Source organism: Nannospalax galili, unplaced genomic scaffold (assembly GCF_000622305.1).
Source record: "Nannospalax galili isolate Female #2095 unplaced genomic scaffold, S.galili_v1.0 scaffold6429, whole genome shotgun sequence".
Lineage (NCBI taxonomy): Eukaryota > Metazoa > Chordata > Mammalia > Rodentia > Spalacidae > Nannospalax > Nannospalax galili.
The window spans coordinates 24,913-48,267 of NW_008360226.1; the positions used below are offsets into that span (position 1 = coordinate 24,913).

General features: G+C 43.8%; 1 protein-coding gene across 3 annotated transcripts in view; it reads left to right on the plus strand.

The window, feature by feature from the left end:
- The window catches only part of Tgm5 (transglutaminase 5), a 39,331-nt gene extending 21,047 nt beyond the window's left edge, over positions 1-18,284 (plus strand). For 2 of the 3 annotated variants that reach the window (XM_029559194.1, XM_029559195.1), the window contains 7 exons: positions 9,257-9,395; positions 10,571-10,674; positions 10,785-11,024; positions 15,676-16,041; positions 16,514-16,674; positions 17,732-17,865; positions 18,034-18,284. In XM_029559194.1, coding sequence (XP_029415054.1) covers positions 9,257-9,395; positions 10,571-10,674; positions 10,785-11,024; positions 15,676-16,041; positions 16,514-16,674; positions 17,732-17,865; positions 18,034-18,187 — 1,298 coding nt within the window. In that variant the 3' untranslated portion in view covers positions 18,188-18,284. The remainder of the gene's footprint in view (positions 1-9,256; positions 9,396-10,570; positions 10,675-10,784; positions 11,025-15,675; positions 16,042-16,513; positions 16,675-17,731; positions 17,866-18,033) is intronic. The other variant, XM_008824182.3, reaches the window with a different exon arrangement.
- Positions 18,285-23,355: the final 5,071 nt, after the last annotated feature.

Consider the following 23,355-nt stretch of genomic DNA (forward strand, 5'->3'; position numbering starts at 1 on the left):
TAAATAAAATATTTTAAAAGAAAGTTGGTTGGGTGTGGTGCCACACGCTTTTAATCCCAGCACTTGGAAGGAAGAGACAGGCAGATCTCTGGAAGTTAAAGGACAGCCAGAGCTACACAGTATGACACTGTCTCAAAAAAAGAAAAATAAAATGAAAGAAAGGAAGAAAGAAAGAAATATGCTTGAGGAGTAGAGAGAGAAGAAAATAAAGATGATTGAGAAAAGTCCAGGCATCCTGGAAATATGCCTGACCTGCTTTTCAGGTATCAGGTTGAAATGGGTGGGGGCAGCAATGACTTGTGCAAGAAGACACTAATGTGTGACTGGCCTGTGGGATATCATCGCTTTCTCTGTAAAGCAGAACCCTAAGCCTTGGAAGTCACAGTGAGAGAGGAAACAGGGACTGGTGTGAAAGATGGGAGGATGTGGGTTGGAGACTCAGCCAGTCCCTCTCCACCCAAGGCAGTCCACTTGTATGTCTTTCACAATTGGGCCCTACCTTGGAATGACTTGCAGTAAGGTCCTCTACTTAAAACCCTTTAAACCTCTTCAAACCACATGCTCTTTAAGAATTCTTCTAACTTGGGGATGGAGAGATGGCTCAGAGGTTAAGAGCACTGGCTGCTCTTGCAGATGACCCGGATTTGGTCACAGCACCCACATACATGGTGGCTAACAACCATCCATAACACCAGTTCCAGGGATCTGACATCCTCTTTTGGCCTCCACAGGCATTGCACTACATGGGTGTACCTACATACATGCAGACAAAACATTTACACATGTAATAAAAAGAAATAAAATCATGAATATTTTTTAATATTTTATTTTTATGTGTATGCATGTATTGCCTGCATATATGTAAGTGCACCTATGTCATGCAATGCCCGAGGACAACAGAAGAGGCCATTGGATCCCCCAGAACTGGAGTTATGGACAGTTGGTAGCTGCCATGTGGGTGCTGAGATTCAAACCCGGGTTTTCTGAAAGAACAGCCAGTGTTCTTAACTGCTGAGCCATCTCTCCAGCCCCAACGAAAATTTTTTTTTTAAAGAATTCTTCTGACTTAATTGTATGGTGATCTCTCTAAAGTAGCTCATGTTCATTTCAATACAACTCCTGCACTCACTGTTTTTACAAAGCCCTGAATCTCCAATAGGGAACCTCACCTAAGAGCCTAATGCTTTGCCCCAACCTTTCTTTGGATCTCAATCCAAACCTGCATAATGCCCTGGCTCAAATATTTCTCTACCGTTATTTTCCATTGATTTATGAGACATGAAGATTGTATGGTATGTTCCCTCATAGGGTTGTTGGTTAACACAGGACACCTATTTAGAAAGATACCAGGCACATAGTTTTATGTGTTAGCTGTGATAATTAGTTAGATTCTATTTTAATTGCTGCTTCTTGGGCTCCAGTGGTTTGGCTGGGTCTTGTTCAACAATATCTCTGGCCATCTCCCAAACTTCAGTTCCCCATCCTCTCTAGCACTATTTCCCCCTTATTTTCTTCCTTTCTTTCTTGAAATGATTAGGGTTGCAATTAATCATATTCCTCATGTCATGTTGTTATTGTAATCAGTCCGCTTCAGGCTTCTCTTTTTTTAAATTTTATTTATTTATTTTTATTTTATGTGTGTGCGTGTATTGCCTGCATGTAGGTAAGTGCATCCGTGTTGTGCAATGCCCGCAGAGGTCAAAAGAGGCTGTCAGGTCCCCTGGGACTGGAGTTATGGACAATTGTTAGCTGCCATGTGGGTGCTGGGATTTGAACCCAGGTCTTCTGCAAGAAAAACCAGTGTTCTTAACCACTGAGCCATCTCTCCAGCACCCCCCCAGGCTTCTCTTTTTAAATTAGCTATTGAAAAAGAAAGCCAGGCATGTTGGTGAATGTCTTTAATCCCAGCAACCTGGGAGGTAGAAGCAGGCAGATCTCTGTGAGATCAAGGCCACCCTGGTCCACCTCCTGTCTCAAAAAACCAAAAAAATGCTCATTTCTTCCTTTTATCTAATAACTTGCTTTCATTCAGCTCCCCCCACAAAACATTTTAATGTGTTTAATATGTGGGATTACAGTTGAATGTGTTCTCACAAAATGTGTTATCTGTGTATAATTTTTAGTCTGCATGGTCTTTCTTTCATATGTTGTCTTTTTCATCTTCAGAAATACCATTGAGTCTTTTCTTCTGTTTCTATTTATCTTTTTAGTAGATTTATGTTTTCCTATAACTTCTATGGAGCATATTTATACTTTTTTTTCTTTTTGAGACAGAGTCTCTCTGTAGTTCCAGCTGTCCTGGAACTTACTATATAAACCAGGTTGGCCTTGATTTCACAGAGATCCACCTGCCTCTGTCTCCCAAGTGCTGGAATTAAAGGCATGTGCCACCATGCCTGGCTTATTGTTTTTAAATTATCTTTATGTCTGAGTCTCTCTGTATGTGTATGTGCATATGTGTGTTCCTGTACCCACGGAGGCCAGAGGTGTCAGATTCCTCTGGAACTGGAGTTACAGGCAATTGTGAGTTTCTCTATGTGGGTTCTGGTTATCAAAATTGGGTTCTCTGTATACTCTCTTAACCACTAAGCCATCTCTCCAGCCCCTATTTATACTATTTAAAATCACTTTTTTAGATCCTTGGCTGCTAACTCCATCATCTCTATTGTTTCTGGATCTGGCTCTAGTGATTAATTTTCTTCCTGGTTATGGGTTGTATCTGCCTGTTTGCTTTGTAATTTTTGATTGAATGCTGGCCATTGGCTTGTATTGTTGAACTAAATGTTTTATTCTTTTAAAGCCTTCATTGTGGTATACCAATAAGTTCTTTGTAGCTCAATTTGAGCCTTTGGAAGTTTGCTTTTAAGCTTTGTTTTGGTAAATCCAGAGCAGTCTTAAAAGTCTGTTTTAGCCCCTTCTACTAGGTCATGATTCTCCTAAGAAGGCTACCAAGTGCCCTATGTACTATGAGTTTATGTTCTGTGTCTCCATAAATAGTGCTCACCTGTATATCTTGAATAGCAAACAGGTCTCAATGACCATGATTTAGTTTTAAATTGCCAGTCTTCCTATCAAAAATAACTTTGTGGATTAAAGAGATGCCTCAGCTGTTAACAATATTTGGACCTCAGAACTAAGGGAAGCAGAGATACAAGGATTTCTGGGGCTGGTTGGCTTCTAGAGCAGCTGAAAAAATGTTTAAGTCCCAGATTCAGTGAGAGGTCCTGCTTCAAAGGAATAGGTGGAGTGTGATAGACAAGGACCCTGAAAAACTCCTAGCATGTGCACAAGCACATGTCCCCACTTTGCCTGCATGCACACAGACACATACACATAAATAAATACATATATACATACATAAATGAAAATAATAGTTTTGGTAGGGCCTGGCACTAATACAAGGCCGGAAGGCTATAATATTATTATGAAAAACAAGATTACATGCCTTTACACCTTTAAGATACTGTTAAGAGCTAGGCACACTGTAGTCTCAGCTACTCAAGAGGCCAAAGCATGAGGCTTGAGCTGAGTAGTTGGAGGCCAGCCCAAGCAACATACTGAAACTCTATAACAACAAAGCAAGCAAACAAACAAAAACCCCTCAAAAATCCAATGTACATAGGAAGCAAATAAGATCTTACTTCATTGCCATTTTAGATGGAAGAAAATGTTCAAATATGACCTCATGATGGCATATCTGAAAGGCCAAAGCTGCACAGCCACTGAGGTCATAAGGGACAATGGAGGCATGAGCAAGGGAGTAGGAAGAGATATGCTCCTCATTTGGAAACTGGATGCATCTAGACAGAAATGAAAAGGTTACAGAGCCTATCAGATTTCAATGCAATGTGCAGAAGCTTTGACTAAACCCACAGACCAGCCATGGGAGTGTGACAGCCAAGATGACTGACTGAATTTCAATAATTGAATTTGAGCTTTCCATTGATTTTTCTTACATAATTGGAACTCCAGTGCCAGACGAGGGAGTGAGACATATGGGGATATACCATCAGGACCGTGTCTGCTATCAGTCAGAAGTGGCGTGCTTGTTGATCACAGAAGGGTCTTTCATTTTTTGCATTCTCTGCATCTAACCTATGGTCATGGCAAAGACAGGACACTGCTGAATGGGATGAATGGCTGAATGAAGAAACATAATGATGCCAGGAGTGTTCTAATATACTTTGGGAACTCTGAAACCTCTTCCTAACTGAAATAATTTGTTTTAAGATTTATTTTATTATTTTATTTTATGTGTATGGGCCTGAGTATGCATATGCACACCATGTGCCTATGAGTGTCCGTGGAGGCCAGAAGAGGCAGCCAGTTCTCCTGAAACTGAAGATACAGGCGGTTTTGACCTGCCTGATGTAGGTGCTGGGAACTGAACTTGGGTCTTCTGCAAGAGCAGTAAGCACTCTTAACTGCTAAGTCATCTCTCCAGCCCCCTGAAATCTTATCCACCTTTGCCTAATTTCCATTGCATGGGTATGCAGGCATATATGTACATGTACACAAACATAAATGTGTTGTTCTCTTTTATGAGAGATTCAATCCCACGAATTTTTCTGTAAAAGAGTCCTCTGAATGTCATGTCAGATTGTGAGTCATCGGAACGGATAGTCTGTAGAAAAACCTTGTTCACAAGCTGAAGACAATTCACTTAACAGAAAGCTAATAAGTGTTCATTCTATTCCCAGCACTGTGTTAGGAAGTATCTGATAGGAGCCCCACTTTGAAGTTATTTGTAATCTGGCCAACCAGATGACATAGATACATCAAATTATGGAGGGATTAATCTAGTGCTAAAAGGTGTGACAGCATAAGAAGGAAGTTAGCGTGACCTGGAGCAATCAGTGAAACTTTACACGGGAGGCTGTACTGAGACCATAGGAGGGATGCCTGGTGAAGTAGCAAGGGTGGGGCTTGTAGTTAAAGCAAGGAAGGGATCAGGCAAGCATGGGCCTAAGCCCTCGCCTGACTTTCCTCTCTCCCTGACTTGCAACATCACCTCCCTAAGCTTTAGATACATCATCTCTCAAGTCAGGAAGGACATAGGACATAGGGTCCTGGAGAGAATTAAGTGAGATAATGCTTATGAAGTGCTTGACCCTGTAGTTGGCAACCACTAGGATAATGTCCTTTGCTAGAGAGGGGTACTGGGAGAGTGAAAAACAGCTCAGTTGGAGATACATTTAGTGACAGTGAAGTCTCCATACAGGCCCAAGATTCAAATCAGGAGCCCTGGGCAAGTTAGAGATGAAGCCACAGACAGGTGAGCTCTTTGTGGGAGAACTAAGCAAGAACAGAGGGAACAAGGCTCTGGAAACATGTGCACTCCATCCACCGTGCAGATATGATCAATCCACTCCATTCCCATGTGCTTCATGCTCTATGTAAGAAAATGATTTTGTCATGGTGTTTCACATCTGTAATCCTACTACTCAGGAGGCTGAGGAAGAAAAATAGCTAGTTTCAGGCCAGCCTGGGCTATAGAATGAGATTCTACATCAAACACACACACACACACACACACACACACACACACACACACACACACACAGCTTTAATCCCAGCACTCAGGAAGCAGAGGCAGGTGAGTTTAAGTCCAGCCTGGTCTACATAGCAAGTTCCATGCCAGTTGGAGCTACAGGGAGACCCTGTCTCAAAAATACCAAAAAAAAAAAAAAAAAAAAAACCCAAACCTTTCTAAGTTGACAGCAACATGTCTGGTGAACCTTTACAAATATTTTTTTTTACTCAAAAGAAGGAAGAGAAAAAGGAGAAGGAGGAGGAGGAGGAGGAGGAGGAAGAGAAGGGGGGAAAAGGGAAAGGAAGAGGAGGAGGAGTGGGAGGAGGAGGAGGAGACAAAAGAACAAGAGGAGGAAGAGGAAAAGGAGGAAGAGGAGGAAATATTCTTCCCCTCTGTGGCTTCATTCCGTCCCACTATAATAACCTGTCCTCCTCCTCAGTCTTCTTATAGGCCATGATGAAGACAAGTGAGAATGGATCAGTGCAAATCTATCACTATACTCTGTCAAGAAGTGAAGTACTTAAAGTATAGTGCTTGCCAGAAGTCTGGTACTTAAAGTATAGTGCCTAGCCATTCTGACAGTACTGTGTTGAAGTCAGAAATTATTAGAGTGGGCATCATTTATTTACCCATCCACCCAGCAAGTCTCTGTACCGTAGGCTTTGACTTGTTATTGTTAATGACTGTATAATGGTAAAGATGAGTAGCACAATCTCTGCCCTCAGGAAGACAGACTCATAAACAAATCATTACAAGCCTTGTGTTAGGGTGGAAAAGGGCCCATTAGGCCACAGCTATCAGCAATTGACACCAGCACTGGCACTCCAAGTGGCCGTTGCTGAACTCATTAGTCAGAGTGAAGAAGGGAGGAGGCTGCTCTTGCCTGCCACCCTGCCTTGGCACACTCTCTTGTTGTGAATGGCATCCACCCTGCTGACCACACTTTTAGCATAAATGTGCCCACACAGCACTCCTCCCTTGCCTCACTCCTATCTCATGTTTCTTCAGTGACAGCTTTTCCATCTTCTCCTCTGAGCATGTCCTGTGTTACCTCCACCTTCCACCCATTTATCAGTCCTGCCCACTGCCTGCCCTAGTTTTTTGGCTGTGTTCAGACCTGCCTCTCAAGGGAGAATTCAGGGTTTCCCTTTGGGCTTCTCTCGTCTACAACCCAATGCACATTCAGAGTGTCCCCCCTCCCTTGGCCTAAAGAGGCTTGGCCAAACTGCTAAGGAGCCCAGCCAAGACTGATGGCTCAAACCTGTGATCCCAGCCAGTAGGGAGGTTGAAGTGGGAGGATCATAGGTTCAAGACCTGCCTGAACTACAGAGTGAGTTGAAGGTCAACCTGAGCAACTTAGCAAGACACTGCCTTAAGACTTAAAACAAAAAAAGGCTGGAGCTATGGCCCAGTGGTAATGTGCTTACTTAGCTTGTGTGAGGCTGCTGAGTTCAATTCCCAGAACCACAAAAAATAATAGAGAAGGTTGAGCTTGGTAGCATGTACCTGTATACTCAAGACCAGCCTGGGCGATGCAGTGACTTTGTCTAAAAAGAAAAAAAAATAGAGTGTAAACTAAAATCTATAGGCAACTAAATATTTAAACTAAAAAATTGAAGTACTTTCTAAAATGACAGCAGCATGGCTGGAAAACCTTTACAAATATCTGGTTTTCACTCAGTCATTTTACCTCTTTGAATCTTTCCCAAGGAATGAGAAGGGATTGATCTATAAAGACATTCATTACCATTATTTACAACAGGAAAAATATTGGAAACCCACTAAATGTCTAAAAGTAAGCATGGGGCTGGAGAGATGGCTCAGAAGTTAAGAGCACATCTTGGTTGCTCTTACAGAGGACCTGGGTTTGGTTCCCAGCACCCACATGGTGACTAACAACCATCCATAACTCTAGTTCTGGGGGATCTGATGCCCTCTTAGTCTCCGTGGGCATTGCATGACACAGGTACACTTACATACATGCAGTCAAAACACTCATACATATAAAAAATTATTAACTACTAGAAATCTCTTAGTTATATAATAACACAGGGAGATGTCTGAGATGTATAAAGCACTAGAATGCCAAGCTGTGGGAATAGTACCGATGACTATACCTGACATTGAGTATAGCTTAGCAGTGAAACCACAACTCAAGAGCCCTGTGTTACTAGCTGTGTGACTTTGGTCAAAGTAGCAAATTGTTCTTAGCCTCTGTTGTCAAAATGGAAATAAAAGAGGCTGGAAGGATGTCTCAGCAGTAAAATCTATACTTGCTGCTCTTTCAGAGGACCTGAATTCGGTTCCTAGAATCCACAACTGTCTGTAACTCCAGCTCCAAGGAATTCGATGCCCTCTTCTGGCCTCTACTGGCAACTGCACTCATGTCTATATACCCCAACACACATACATAATTTAAAAATAAAATAAAGCTTTTAAAAATGGAAATAATATAATCAGTAATAATAATATTAGCAGGGACTATGAAGCATTATCCTAAGATAGGTGAAACACTCTTCACTGAGCCTCACTGCTCACTAGTAATTATTCTTCTTGAATTGGGTAAGTTAGCACTGCTGGCCTTGGAACAGGCATCCCCAGGGCAGTTGGTGGAAAGCTGGGATGAGAGTTACCACTTACCTAAAAAGAGCATAGACAGGAGATGCAGCTGAGGACAAAGAAAGAAGTTGGTTGGCTAAAGAAACAGATACCCCTTGGGAATAAAGACAACATCCTACCTAGTGCTGGATAGCTTTAGAATCAACTTGACACCCCTGGGTTGAGGGAGCATCAATTGGGGAATTTCCTGGCCTGTGGCCATGTCTGTGGGGCATCTTCTTGATTGTTGAGTGATGTAGGAGGGCCTAGCCCACTGTGAGTGGGCAGGTGGGCCTGTGTTGCATAAGAAGCAGGCTGAGCAGGGGCCGGGGAAGCAAGCCAGTAAGCAGAGTTCCTCCCTGGCCTGAGCTCTGGCTCCTGCCTCCAGGTTCCTATCCCTGAGTTCTTACCTTGGGCTCCCTGATGAACTGTGACCCAGAAGATGTAAGCTAAATAAGCCCTTTCCTCCCCAAGTTGGTATTGGACAGAGTGTTTTGTCACAGCAATGGAGAAACAAACTAGGACATACCTCTTTCCAAGAATTTCTTTACTAAGTACACACTTATTTTCTAAGCTTTTGTTACATAGTTTTCTTTCCTTCCTGACTTGATCTGGAATGCTTTCCTAAAGAGGTTTCCCCAATAATATTCCCAAAGAATAAAAGGGAACTCCGAGTCACAGAAACCTCTGGCAGAGAATCTGACAGTCTCAGAAATAATCCTAATGACAAGAAGAAATAGAATCCCAATTATTTGTTTGAAGATGGAGGCTTAAGGCCAGGACAGAAGTGAGTCTGAGTCAGGTCTCTACATCTTGCCAACAGAGAGAGGTGTGCCCCACCCTGCTGGCATGAGCAGCAGATCTGACAACTTGCTAGACTTTCTGTTGGCTCTGGCAAAGCTTCTCAGAGAAATCCAGCATCCTAACCTTTACACAGTCATTCTATGAGCTCAGGAACTGGGGAGAGAGATGGAATCATCACCAGCCCATCATCCCAGACAGCGCCTGTCTGGTACTTTAGGTGCCAAATAAATGCTTTCACTAAATCTAGGGCCCAAGCCCAGGGAGTCCCATGGATGGTTTCAGGATCCACAGCCCACTGGAGGTTTCTCTAACTTTTTGCAGTGATGAGGTGCCTGGGGATCCCCACCCGTGTGATCACCAACTTTGACTCCGGCCATGACACAGACGGGAACCTGATTATAGATGAGTATTATGACAGCACAGGCAGGATTTTGGAGAATATGAAGAAGGATACCGTCTGGTGAGAGACAACCACTCAATCTATTTCTTGGGCCACAAATCTGAGCCAAACCCCACAGGCAGGAAATAGGGCAGGACTATGCACATAGCCTGTGGTTTGCTCATATCCTCCTGCTTCTTGACAACTTCAGGGCTGGGTATTTCCATCCTAAGGCTGGGAGGTAGCAGAAAATAAAACAGCTATGGGTTTACAATTCTCACATCATCAGAGCTCTTGGGTTGGGTCTGAGGTTCCCCTTTGTCACCTCCTTCATCTAATAACCTATGTCTCTGACTACAGAGGGCCTGAAGTTTTACTTATAGGTGTGTCAGAGACTATGACTTCTTCTATGGGACACACACACACACACACGCACACACACGCATGCACGCACGCACGCACGAACACACATACAGACCATGAGGACCTTTTTGAGAGAGCATGAAGGAGTTTTAACTTCAGTAGACTAGAAGTCTTCACTTTATTCAGGGTCAGCAGAAAGAAGCTCTTTTCTGGAGGCAAATGGAGGCCCACGAGGAAGATCTGTTTACTGTTCACCCATAGATGCTTGAAGCCCTGTGTGTCTGTCTTTCTCTAACAGTTTAAGCAGGATACCCTCTGCCTTAACTGTGTTTAATAATCTTATGGCGTTTAGAACCACCGGGAAAAGACCACCAAACCTAATTCAAACTTTAATTGGTCAAATTTATTAGGGCTATAGCCTGCTGTGGTCCCTTAGTCAGATTCAGGACACACGGCCACGAGGGGAGGGTAAAACTAGCTTATAAAGGAAAAAAACATAAAAATGATAAGAATCCCTCACACATGAGTAATACCAGGTGGTCCTGAGTAGCTTTTGTTAGTCATTTTTCTTAACAGATGTATAGAGACCTTGACAGTAAGGAACTTTCTTCTTATTATTGTTATTTAGTTCTCTTGGCTAGGCAAGAAGCACAGCTGCAGTGCCTGGGAGGTGACACTTTCCTTTCAAGGTCAGCTACTTCAAAGAAAACACTCTTCTAAGGGAAAGCAACTAAGTTTGGACCTGACCTTGAAGCTGGCCATTTTTCTAGCTTTTAAAATTTAAAGTGGCTGTTTTATACAAAATGAAGAAAATGAAGTTACTTTGGCTATTACAATTTGGGGAACTCCATTTGGGGCCATTACAATACCAACTCCTCTGGCTTCTTCCTCAGGAATTTCCATGTATGGAATGAGTGCTGGATGGCACGTAAGGACCTCCCTCCTGGATATGGAGGCTGGCAGGTGCTGGATGCCACACCTCAGGAAACCAGCAATGGTGAGGCTCTCCAGAGAGCAGTCAGGACCCACTCCCACAGACCTGCCCCAGCCCCCTGTCTAGCCCACCACAAACTACCTACCACAGTTTTCCTCCTGGTTCTCCCTCAGGTCTCTACTGCTGCGGTCCTGCCTCTGTCAGAGCAATCAAAGAAGGAGAAGTCGATCTGAACTTCGACACACGCTTTGCATTTTCCATGGTCAATGCAGACTGCATGTCCTGGCTAGTTTATGGAGGGAAGGAGCAGAAACTTCACCAGGATACAGCTGCTGTTGGTAACTTTATCAGCACTAAGAGCATCCAGAGTGACGAGCGGGATGACATCACAGAGAGCTACAAGTATGAAGAAGGTACAACCAAATAGCATCACTCAGAGCCCATGTTCTGGGGAACCATGCCCTGCCCTACCCCTAAAAATCAAAGGGCATCTTCAGGTCAGGACCAAGGTCCACTGTCTGCTCAGTCACTCAGTTGTAAGGACCCAGTTAGGGTGTCCCCACTGCTTCACTTTCTGTGTCCACTATCAACCCACACCCCACAGACCAGAGTGCCCACCATAATACGTTCATGTCTACTGGAGAGCCATTACCCAGGCATTCTGCTAACAAAGCATGAATTCCCCGGCATCCCCCAAAGTTCAGCCTCCTACTGAAGATGTCAGTAATCACTTAGCAAATTCTCTTATATAGTTTAATTTATTTTATTGACCTTTTTGTTTAAGTGATGGTGTTTGATTGTTTAGGAGTCAGACTGGTTCACTAGCTAATATCCACATTGAAATATAAGACCAGGGTTCACCTTTATATGCACTCTATGGGGTCAACAGAGCCAAAGAATGATTTGAAGTTGACAGTCCTGGCAGGGGCTTCTTATCAAAACCATCAGGGCCAAAGGAGAGATCAAGTTGGTCAGGTATAGATGAACTGCTAGAAACTGAGAACCACTACCTAGTAGGTGAGCTTCTAGGAAGTCAAGCAAAAATATCCAGTCACGAGGACTAGAAACAGGACGAGGAGGCACAGTTGAGATCTGGCAGGAAGAAGTCAGGGTGGGTGGAGGGCCAGGGAGCTGAATGATTGCTGGGTGTGCTGGTGAGTGGGTGTCTATGGTTTGCATATGTGGCCTTCCAGGCAGACACAGAGAAGCTCTGGAATCCCAGCCTCAGAAACCGAGGCAAGTTCAATCCACCCCCTTCACATCCAGATTCCACATCTGTGGATTCAACCAACTGTGGATGGAACACACTGGGGCGGGGGCAGGGGCGGGGGGAATGCATCTATACTGAGCGTGCATGAGCTTTTCCCTTGTCATTATTCCTTAAGCAGTCCAGTAAACTAGCTATCTATATTGTCTTGGGTATTATAGGTAATTGAGAGATGAAGTATACTGGACAATGGGCAAATAGCACACCGTTTATGTAAGGGACTTTTATTTCCATAGATCTGGACATGTTTGAGGATTCTGAAACCAGTACCCTGTGGATATCAAGAGATGACTGTATTGAACACATAGCCCAGTGGTATCATCCTGTTCCCGTTGACTTACTTGAGTTGCCTCAATAAGAGCCATTCCAAGTGAGGAAGTGATACAGTGAAGGGGAGGGAGCCAAGCAGATTATTGAGCCTGTAGGCACTGTAGCATGCTGACACTTACTTCTGGTGGGAACTCTGGAAAGATGAATAATAATTTAGCATAAAAGAATTCCAAATTTATTGCTTAGCTGAAATTCAAATTAAATGGCCACCTATTTTTAATTTTTTTAAAATTTACTTATTTTTATTTGATGTGTATGAGTATTTTACCTGTATGTTTATAAGTGCATCCATATCATGCAATACCCAAAGAGGCTGGAAAAGGGTGTTGGATCCCCAGGAGCTGGAGTTAAGGACAGTGATTAGTTGACATGTGGGTGTTGGGAACTGAACCCAGGTCCTCTGCAAGAGTAGTCTGTGTTCATAACTGCTGAGCCATCTCTCCGATCCCAGCCATGTATTTTTATTTGCTAAATCTGGCATCCAGATTTAGTGATATGTAGACTAACACTACAAATTTATCAGTTCTCTGTGGTAAAGAATTTCAAACTTCTTTGGCCTCATTTTTAAGATGGAAGTTTCATGATGATTATTGATACTGTGAAGTAAATAGCACACCAAAACTTCTTGCCGCAAGTGTAACTTAGTGCCCATTTGTTATAATATAGTTCTATTGTATAGTTCTATTCAAAATTAATTTGAATTTCAGCTAAGCAATAAATTTGGAATTCTTTTATGCTATATGTCCACTCATCCCAGACAGGGAACCAATGTCAGACCAAAGTAAGGATACCACCAAAGTCCAACTTGGTGAACTCATGAGTTGTTAGGATTACTTACAGGTGCAGAAATGACCCAAAGACAACTTTATCATCAAAAGCCCACCCTGGCATGGGTGACAGCTCATCAAAGCTGGAAATGTGCACAATTTGCCCGCAGCTTGGAGAATGTCTTTCCAGGCAGCTTGGCTGATCTGCCTCTCCCATTCAGCTCAGCTGATCTGAGAGTGTCTCTCAGCAGTCCTTACTGTTTATATATGCTTAGGGCTGGCGGGACCTAGAGAATCTGGCCAGTTTTGGAGACTTCCTGAAGAGATTGAGTCATTAACTTCTTGAGCTTAATGAACTTCCCTGTAGGATGGAATGTTTCACCTCTCCTTAGAACATCCCGTGTCCTAATGAGCTTCTCTCCAAGATGGAATGCTTTATCTCAGAGGAAATTGCTACATAACAGTCCAGTTAGTGCTGCCTGTTGGAATTTTGATTGATCTTGTTGGCTTGATTTTATGTAGGTCTTGTGCAGGTATCTATAGCTGCAGTGAATTCATGAGTACAACAGCCACGTCATTAATAGAAGAAACATTTCAGAGCAATCCTCCCCATTCTCCAGCTCTGACATTCTTTCCACTCCATCTGCCATGATGTTCCCTGGGTCTTGGCAGGGGTCTGGAGTTGATACAGATGTCCCATTTAGGGCTGAGCACTCAGTAGTAACTTATTCTCAGCACTCTGACCAGTTTGGAAGTCTCTGTATTGATGCCCACTACAGAAAGAAGCCTCTCTGGCCAAGCAGCACTAATCTATGGGTATAAACATAAATATTTAGAAAGCAGTTTGATGACATGTCTATTTAGCAAAACATTAATAATAGAGTTCCCACTTAGGGCTTATGACCTGTCAAGCCATGAACTTTTGACCAGCATGAATTCCCTCCTGTGGAGCAGGCCTCAAATCCAAACAGAAAATTGTTGGTTATCCTCCCAACCTTCATGGCACTATTGCACCAGTGGGCACATCTTGCCTGGCAAGTTAGTATTGTAGCATTCAGAGTCCAGTGCTGGGTAATACCACTGATGTCTTTTCTCCCCCAGCAACCTGCATAGCACACCTTCTGTCACTATGAAAGCTACCCCGCAGGGAGGAAGTTTTCAGGTCAGTTCCAGCTTGATTTCTCCATACCCTGCAACCCAAGTGTGCTGTGTCTTTAGCAATAGGGTCTTGTCATCTAATTATGGTGGGCAACCAAGAGCAATGGCAATAGCCTGTGTTGTTCTGGGGGAGAGTCTATTTGGCCAGCAACATAGAGGGAGATATCCCATGCCTGGCACTGAAATCTTCATTAACAGCCTGTACCTTCTGGGGGAGGCATTGTCTACTCATGCAGGGCACCTGTATTCAAATTCTTTGTTTTTAATTACTTTATTTTATTTTTTAATTTTATGTGTATATTGCCTACATGTGTGTAAGTGCACCCATGTTGTGCAATACTCTCAGAGGTCAGAAGAGGACGTCAGATTCCCCTGGAACTGGAGTTATAGACGGTCGTTAGCCGCCATGTGGGTGCTGGGAATAGAACCCAGGTCCTCTGCAAGAGCAGCCAGTGCTCTCAACCACTGAGTCATCTCTCTAGCCCCTTAATTTTTTTAGCTAGCTTACAAAGTAGTGCATTTCCATAGATTTTTTTTCATGCAACCTTAGCTTTGGTTAATCTATCCCCTCATTCACTCCTCTCCCCATCCCTCATTCCCTCTCACACCTTCAAACTCCAGTATTCTGCCCTCTATTTTCATATCTCATGTGTTCTGCTATGTCTTCACCAGAGGCCTCTTCCTGCTTTTATTTTTTAAACTTTAATATTGTGTGTGTGTGTGTGTGTGTGTGTGTGTGTGTGTGTGTGTGTGTGTGTACGTATTTACCATAGTACACATATGGAAGTCTGATGACAAGTCTATGAAATCAGCTTTCTCTTTCAACCTTTATGTGGGTTCCAGGGATCAAACTCAGATCACCAGGCTTATACAACAAGTGCTTTCACACATTGAGGCATCTCACCACCCATCTGAAAACAGTCATTTGAAATTCTTCCTAAGAGTTCTCCAATACTGAATATCAACTGTGTGTTGCTATTCCATCAAGTCGAGGCATAGTTTCCTGAAAGCTCTTGAAGCTTGTTAGTGTCAAATATCATCTGTGCATTGAAGGATCAGGTATTTATTCCAGTCTTCCTACTCTGACTTTATTTGTGCCTACCTTTCCAAAAATTCTGAGTTGCCTACCTATTTTCTCTGAGCTTGTATTCACTTCCACTATTTAGTGCTGGACAGTGTTCAGGTCTAGATTTGCCAATAATCTGCTGCAGGTCTGCTGTCGTTATTTCAGTACTAGAAGGCAATCCAAGCCTAAGTGTATTGGTTATTTTTTTCATTGCTATAATCAAACACTTATGAAAAACAACTTAAAGGGGGGAATAACTTAGTAATCAGGCATCTCTCTAGTAGTTGGCATGAACTCAGCAGAGCCTGACTCTTGGAAAGTTCTTGATGAATAAGAGAGCATACTCATTGAAAGTGAAGGCTCTAATCTAATCAGTCCTCACAGCATTGGTGGAGGTGCTGAGGGTGGGGTGTTCAGCTAGGCTTACCTCCTAGGTCAGCCTGTCCCACAGATAATCCTGTATTCTATCCTCCTAGGTTCCCTTCAAGAGAGGCAGGTGTTTCTAAAGGCTCTGCAGAAGCTAAAGGATGGAAGGTCTCAAGGTCCTCACCGAGCAGACACGACACCCTTCAGTTCCATGCCACCAGGGCAGGACAACCCTCGGAGCCTGGATACACCTTCCCTTCAACCCAGTGACGTTATGCAGGTCTCCCTGAAATTTGAGCTACTCGACCTACCCAACATGGGCCAGGACATAAACTTTGTCCTGTTGGCTCTCAATATGTCACCTCAGTTCAAGGATCTCAAAGTAAACCTGAGTGCCCAGTCCCTGTTGCATGATGGCAGCCCCCTGACCCCATTCTGGCAGGACATAGCATTCATCACATTGTTTCCTCAAGAAGGTACGGGCTCTGGATATGGGCATGGGACACACTGTGTGCAGAGAATCAGTTATGTCACGGCATCGATGTGGGGGGCATATAGCTGGGACACTGTTTTTCCTGATGCTTCCTCCAGAACATAGTCCTCCTCCTCCTCTTCCCTCCTCTTCCTTTTCTCTCCCTCCTTCCCTTTCTTCCTCTCTCTGGCCTCTTTTACTATCTCTGAGGAAAGTAGCCTGTTTACTGGGGAAATCCAGAGCTTTGGAGTCATCCAGACCTTGGCTAGAATTTCAACCTTCCAAAGCAGAATGATTCTTTGGGCAAGCTATTTCACCTGTCTTAACTGGAGCTTCTTCATCAGAAAAGTTAATGCCTGCTTTAGGAAGGCTTGGTACATACTGGCTCCCTCTTCTAAGGAAGAACTAGCAGATCCAACTCAGGCCTGACTGGTCTTCTCAGCTTCTCCCACTTCCTTATTGTCTTCTCCCCCTAGAAAAGACCTACCCTTGTAAAATCCTCTACTCTCAGTACAACCAGTATCTGTCGACAGACAAGCTAATCCGCATCAGTGCCCTGGGCGAAGAGAAGAGCACTCCTGAGAAAATCCTGGTGAACAAGATCATCACCTTGACTTTCCCAGGCATCGTGATTAATGTAGGCAAAGAATGGTTCCTGAAAATGGTCTGGGGGCCCTCTTGGCTCTGGATGGGAGGAGGTGGAGTCCTCTGAGAGGGTAGCTGGACCTGCTCAGAAGAATGGCCCTTTCTTTGCTTCTTCTGGTACCCCCCAGGAGAGAGAAATTTATTCAGAGGTCTTCATCTTCTATACCACTAGAAGCCTTATGTGTGGGTCCTTGAGCAGCAGCCAAGGTCTCAGAGCCCCTTTCTTGTGCTACTTCCTGTGTGGGTGACAACACAGGAGGTATTCCCAGGGTCAGCTTGAAGAAACTATTTACTAGAGGGCTCAGATGGAGGGAGCCCACCTCAAGGTCAGCTCAGATTTGATGTGTCATTTCCTGCCTGTGCATCCCTGGGGAAGCCCCTAGGCCTGCCTCTTGGACTGTCTGTCAGAAGGGATTAGAGAAAAGGGCCTCTGAGGACCCCTTCTGCTCTGACATTCTGTGCTGAGTGGGAAGGTGTCCAGGGCTCCTTCCTTCTAATGCCGTCTCCCTAGGCCCAACCCATCTCCTGGATCCTGCCAACTGAGCCCTCAGAGTCCCTGGTGCTGCAACTCAAAGGCTCTGATAGTCTTCTATAGCATCTTAGCAAAGGAGCAATACTTTTGAGAAAAGTGACAGAAAGAGAAAAAGGGCCTTGAGTGTCCAGGGGTAGAAGTTGTGAGAAGGCAAATACATGCGAAACCAAAGTAGGTAAAAGCTAGGTAGTAAATTTTGTTATGTAGATTCCTTAGTGCCCTCTCCAGGTTGATAAAGGACTGAAGTTGTCTCAGTGGTCCTTCTTGGTAGAAGGAAGGGGTGGGGAGTCATCTTTGTAAATTTATGTCCTTTCTTTAGGTAAAATGGAGGGAGGTCAGAGAGCGTGTTCCTGTGTCTACTTCTTATTGTTTTAACTCAAAATAGTCCTTAGGCCAAAGTGGCCTATTTGGGGGTGGCATATTCTGCCATCTTACAAATAGTGCTACCTGTTAGCATTCAGTGACTTGGGGATGGCAACTAATTCCTTGCTCCTTCCCCTGCTCTGGGTCTGTTTAGGTTCTAGGAACAGCCTTTGTGAATCAGCCACTCACTATCCAGGTGATATTTTCAAACCCACTCTCAGAGCCAGTTGAGGACTGTGTGCTGACCTTGGAAGGAAGCGGCCTCTTTAAGAAGCAACAGAGAATCCTGTGAGTGCTGGGAGCTCGGCCTCCCCTCTCATCTTATCCTGCTCTTAGCACGATCCTTCTTTCTGCACAAAGACTCATGGGCCAGACTCAGGAAACTGGAGAACAGAGACCAGAAGTAGAAGGAAAATGGCTTTGGGGTTTTCTGACATTCCTCCTTCTCTGTTGCAGCGTTGGAGTCCTCAAGCCCCATCACAAAGCCAGCATCACTCTGAAGACAGTCCCTTTTAAGAGTGGCCAAAGGCAGATCCAAGCTAATCTGAGGAGCAACAAGTTTAAGGACATCAAGGGTTACAAGAATGTATATGTAGACTTTGGGTTATAAATTCTGGAACAATATGCCAGATGTGTGGACTTTAAACTTCAGGAAAAAGAGCAAGTAGAAATCTCTGCTGCCTTTCTCCCAATACTAAAGTCTTCACCAGACTCTGACACAAGCAGCAGAGAGAGATGCCAGGGATGAGTAGTTACCTGGACTCTTTGCATGACTTCCCAGGACTCTGTTCAGCACCCAGTGATTCCATGGTGTCCACATAGAAATGTCATTTGGCACAGAGGGCAAGAGATACTGGTTGGACTTGGCTGTGATTTACTGTCCCTCAGATGCCAAAGAAAGACTGGCTTAGCAGCTCACTGTTGCTCTGTTATTGTGGTAGCTAATCCCCCCAGTACCAATAAACGTCAGTCCTGCTCTGTCTCCTTCACCTAATGTAATAGTCACTTTCATTTCAGAAACTCCTACCTGCTCCTGAGTTGCTGGGGAGTATCTTATTGTTTCAATGTCTGGGCCCATTCACTCATTCGAGAAGTGTTTACTGAGTATCTAGTGTATGTCAGGTACTGTTCTGAGTGTAAGTGACAAGACAGTAAATCAAGCAAAGGCCCTGCCATCACAGAACTTACATGGGGGCGGGGAAGATGGCCAATAAACATCTCAACAGATGCCTGTCATCATGATCCAGGTAGAAAGGCCAAAAATCCAGAGGTATCTTCATACACCATGTACTGTCTTTGTTTCTTGAAGAAAAGAAAAACAAAAGTCCTGGGAGATCTCTTGCCCTTGGCCTTCCCTCGAATTCCATCCCATATGGCATTGAAGTGATTCTTCTGTCCTCACAGTCCCAGCATCTGCATTCAAAGGCCTCCAGTGCATCTGTGGTCTCAGAAGCTGGGTTGACTGGCATTTAGGAGACAAAAGTCAACTGAATAATACGACAAGGTAGATATTTCACGGGGAACAAAATAGTCTCAGAGTTCTGTTAGTTGCAGTTTGTGTTTATGGTCATTCAAACCCCACCTTCTCTGGGCCCTACTAAACATAAAACAACTCCAATCATGACCTCCTTTCAGATGCACCTGCTTTCCCATGGTACTTCCAAAGTCCTTTGTATTGTACAGTGTGATGCTTCTGTCCTCCAGGCACTCTACATGACTGAGACAGCTGTCCTATTAAATGTACATACATTAAATAAAGAAGTTAAAGACATCCATTATACATAAACAAAAGAGTCAGTGTTGTTAATCAGAGGGAAAGAAGGGTGTGGTGGGCATTACCTAGCAGGTTGATTGTCCTGTTGGAGAGTCATCTGAGAACTGGGAGCTGGTGGCACGGCTGAAAGTAACCTACAATTATTCTATCCTATAATTATTATGTGTCAATCATAAGAAATCATTTAAGGAAAACACTGTAGAGAGGCATATCAGACAGAGACAGTGAATTCTGAAGGACTTGGAAATTTTCAGTCACCACACCCTCAGTCTCTTTCCTGTGTCTTCTCTGTAACACCATATTCAACAACTCACTCAACAAATAATTAGGGGTTCCTTCTAGGGACAAGGCCTTAAGCGAGGCAGGCACTGAGGATATGAAAAGGACCAGAACCTGCACTCAAGGAGCTCAAGTGTAGTGGATGAGAATGAACACTACACAGGATAATATTGTAAAACATTTAAAATAAATTTTTTTTTTACAGGACTGGAGAGACGGCTCAGTGGTTAAGAGCACTGATTGCTCTTGCAGAGGTTCTGAGTTTGATCCCCAGTACCCATATGGCACCTAACAACTGTCCAGTTCCAGGGGATTCAATACCCTCTTCTGACCCCTGTGGGCATTGTACATACAGGTTCACTTACACACATGCAGGCAATACATGTGTATACATAAAAATAATAAAATATTAAAAATTTTAACATTTATTTTGTGTATGTGTACGTGGACATATGTGTGCCATGTGTGCATATGGAAGTTAAAAGACAACTTGTGGGAGTCAGTTCTCTACTTCCACCATATGAGTCTGGAAATCAAATTCAGATCATCAACCTTGGTGAAGGTAGATCTGCAGGTGGCAGTCTAAGGAATTTGGACCACTGTCTTCAGGGTTTGGTTTCTTCTCCATCTTGGATCCCAGTCCCTCTGCCTGCCATGTCAGGGCTCAGACCTGATTCTACTTTGCGGAGCTGAGCAGTCTTCCTGTGATTTAACAAGCACTCAAGGGCGAATGGCTTTCCACCCTAGTCTGTCACAGTAGTTTGCAATTCCCATCAGAGTCATTCGTTTGAGTCAAGTCCTTCCCTGACTGCAAAGGTTGTTTTCACTGGTTCATTTAATGGTTACTGAGTGCCTATGTGCTGAATGTTCTAGATCTGGGGAATAAAGTAGTAAAGAAAGTAAGGTTATTCCCATACGCATCTCCAGCCACCAACCCCCAGGCCTATCCTCCAATCCCAAAGGAATTCAATACAACTTTCGTCTTACAAAGCCCAGTACAGATAAGGGATTTTGAAAGAATTCCTTTCTCAGTGTTATGTGTAGCTCTGTGTTGGTGGCTTTCTCAGCTGAGGTGCTCTGCTTTCTTACAGCCCTAGGTGGGCATGTGACTTATAGTAGATATTCCACTCTTATCCAAGGACTCAAGTTGTCTGAAGATGGTTTCAGTTCCTTGCAAAGGACTTGTTTGGTTCAGAGAGATGAGATGACTTGTTTAAGATCACCCAGCAAAGTCTGACTCCGGATTCCCATTGTGCTATGCTGCCCAGTGTTCCACCAGGTCTGCCCTTGCTTCTAAAGATATCTTTCTTAGTGCCATAAGGCAGTTGAGGAAACGACAGGGGCTCTTGTTCTGAACCTCGTGAATAGCTAGAGAGGCTGGGACTGGCTGTGTGTGTAGGGGCAACAGCAAGTGTAGACCTTGTTGCCGAGGTGCCCTTCCTCAGACCTCTGGCCCTATGGTGTTGCAGAGATAGAAGAGAGAATGGAACCCCAAAGGCTAAGCAGGAAGCAGTTTATTGAACTGGTAAAGTGGACCAGAGAGAGATATTCCTCTAAAGCAAAACCTTGAGCAAAGAAAAATTCAGCTTTCCTTCCCTCTGGCTTTTATGTTTCTTGTAGATAACAGTACACATTTTGATTGATGTTTTTTAAAACACTTTAAGAGGATACAAAATGCCTGGAATGGTAGGAGAGGGCTTGTATAGGAGGCATGCAGAATTGCACACACACACAGATATCATTCATACCCTGTGCTATTATAATAGGCCGTTGCCAAGCTTTTCCCATCGCCATCTTCCCACTGACCAGCAAGAAAGCAACTCATATGTGATATGTAACATCTACTTATCTCTGAAGTCTCACAGGAAGCACAGACAAAAAGAACTCAATTGCCAAGTGTTGATATCAGACAACCAGATTTCATCTGCCTCCTCGAAATGGGGCTTGGCTTTGACTACGTGAGAGCGAGGAGGGGAAGCAGGCTGCTAGCCTAGTGGCCTAGCAAGAGTGAGCAGGCCTGTTAGAGCTGGGACCATGAATGAACCTGTAGGTATGGGAGAGAGTTCTGTATTCAATGTCAGGCTCTAGATGACGCTAATGTCCTCCAAAGAATATGCTCTCTGACCACCAGTTTAAAAGGGAGAAAGAGCTGTAATTGAGGCTGGTTTAAAACTGGTTTCAGTTTCTTAGAGGCTTGGTCCATTTCTATTTGCTGTTCTCTCTGGGGCCATAGCCCCTCTGAGGTGTCAGTCAAAAGCTGAGGTGTTTGCTGGGCTCCTTCATCCTGGGAGGGCCTGGAACTCCCACCTCAGCAGAAGATCTCAGCTTCTCAGGATCTCATTTGCCAATCACGAATCAGCGATGTCCATGGAAAAGCAGCAGTGGGGGTCAAGATCACTTCTGTGCTCTCTTCTCCCATGATCTTTTTTTGTTTATTTTGAGACAGGGTCTCCCTGTAGCCCCAGCTGGCCTGGAACTTTCTATGTAGACTAGAATGACTGGATCTCCGAGAGATCTGTCTGCCTCTGCTTCCTGAATGTCTCTGCCTCCTGAATGTTGGGAATAAAGGCGTGCACCACCATACCCAGCTTCTCTCAAGATCTTAACTCTGCCAATCGTAGCTTTGATGCCTTCAAACAGGTATTTTAATATTCTTTTGTAGTTTAATATTTTTATTCAGCCTTGCTAGTTGGTCTCAACAGGAGACATTTCAACAAGCTAGTCTTCAGAGTCTAGAAGCAGAACTCAGTAAGAGATTTTAAAAGAAGACTGAATAGGAAGAGGTGATTTGATCTGGCTAATGTGTTATCCAATCACAAACAGGGATTTGACCTGTTTGAATCTAGGCTTTACCATAAGCTGTGAGATATTAGGAAAGCATCAAAGCACAGTATATGGACAGCATGTGTCAGTAGGTTATGCTCTGCATCTTTTAGCCTCGTTCGTGGTTCTGTTTGGACTGTCTCTATTTTTTTCATTGTTGGCATTATTCTTTTTTTAAAATTTTTAATAACTACATGATTACAAGAAGCATTTCATTATACCTTTAATATATTCAGTAACACACCCCAGAGCAAGAGTACATCTCTTTCACAAGTGGCTGTAAGTTTCTAGGTTCACAGTTGAATTAATACAGTTATACAATATTGAACCAGTATAAGCCCTGTAAGACATAAAATTGAATGAGTTTTTAACCTTTAAAAAAGATCTCCATTTCATTTTAGAATATATTGTTCCTTGCAGAAACACTCATTGTTTTTGCTACTAACACTGAGATGCTGGCGCATGCGTCTCTAATCTGTATGTATCTGTTACTAGTCATAATCGGTTGTACTTGGATCCTTGGTGCCTGTGTATGTCTAAAAAGTCATCAAGCAGAATTCAACGGTATTGTCCACCACGTCTATCAATCAGCATGACACAAACCTCCATGCCTTCTCCTCAAACATAATACATCTTTTCAAAAATTTGTTGATTTTTTTAGTGTGTGTGTGAATGTGGGGGGGGGGTATCACACCGAACATCCTAAATCATCTCATTCGAGTATACACCCACTTTCCAGATAGCCACCTCCCATAGCCTCCCTCCCCCAACTAGAGCTCTTATACTCTGATATCCCTGCTACTGTCTGCTGTGTTGTCGGCACCCCCCAGCCATTCCCCACTACTTGCCCTTCTGGTGAATCTAGTCAGCCTATCTAGAGGTCTTTGTTTTAGGAGGGTCAG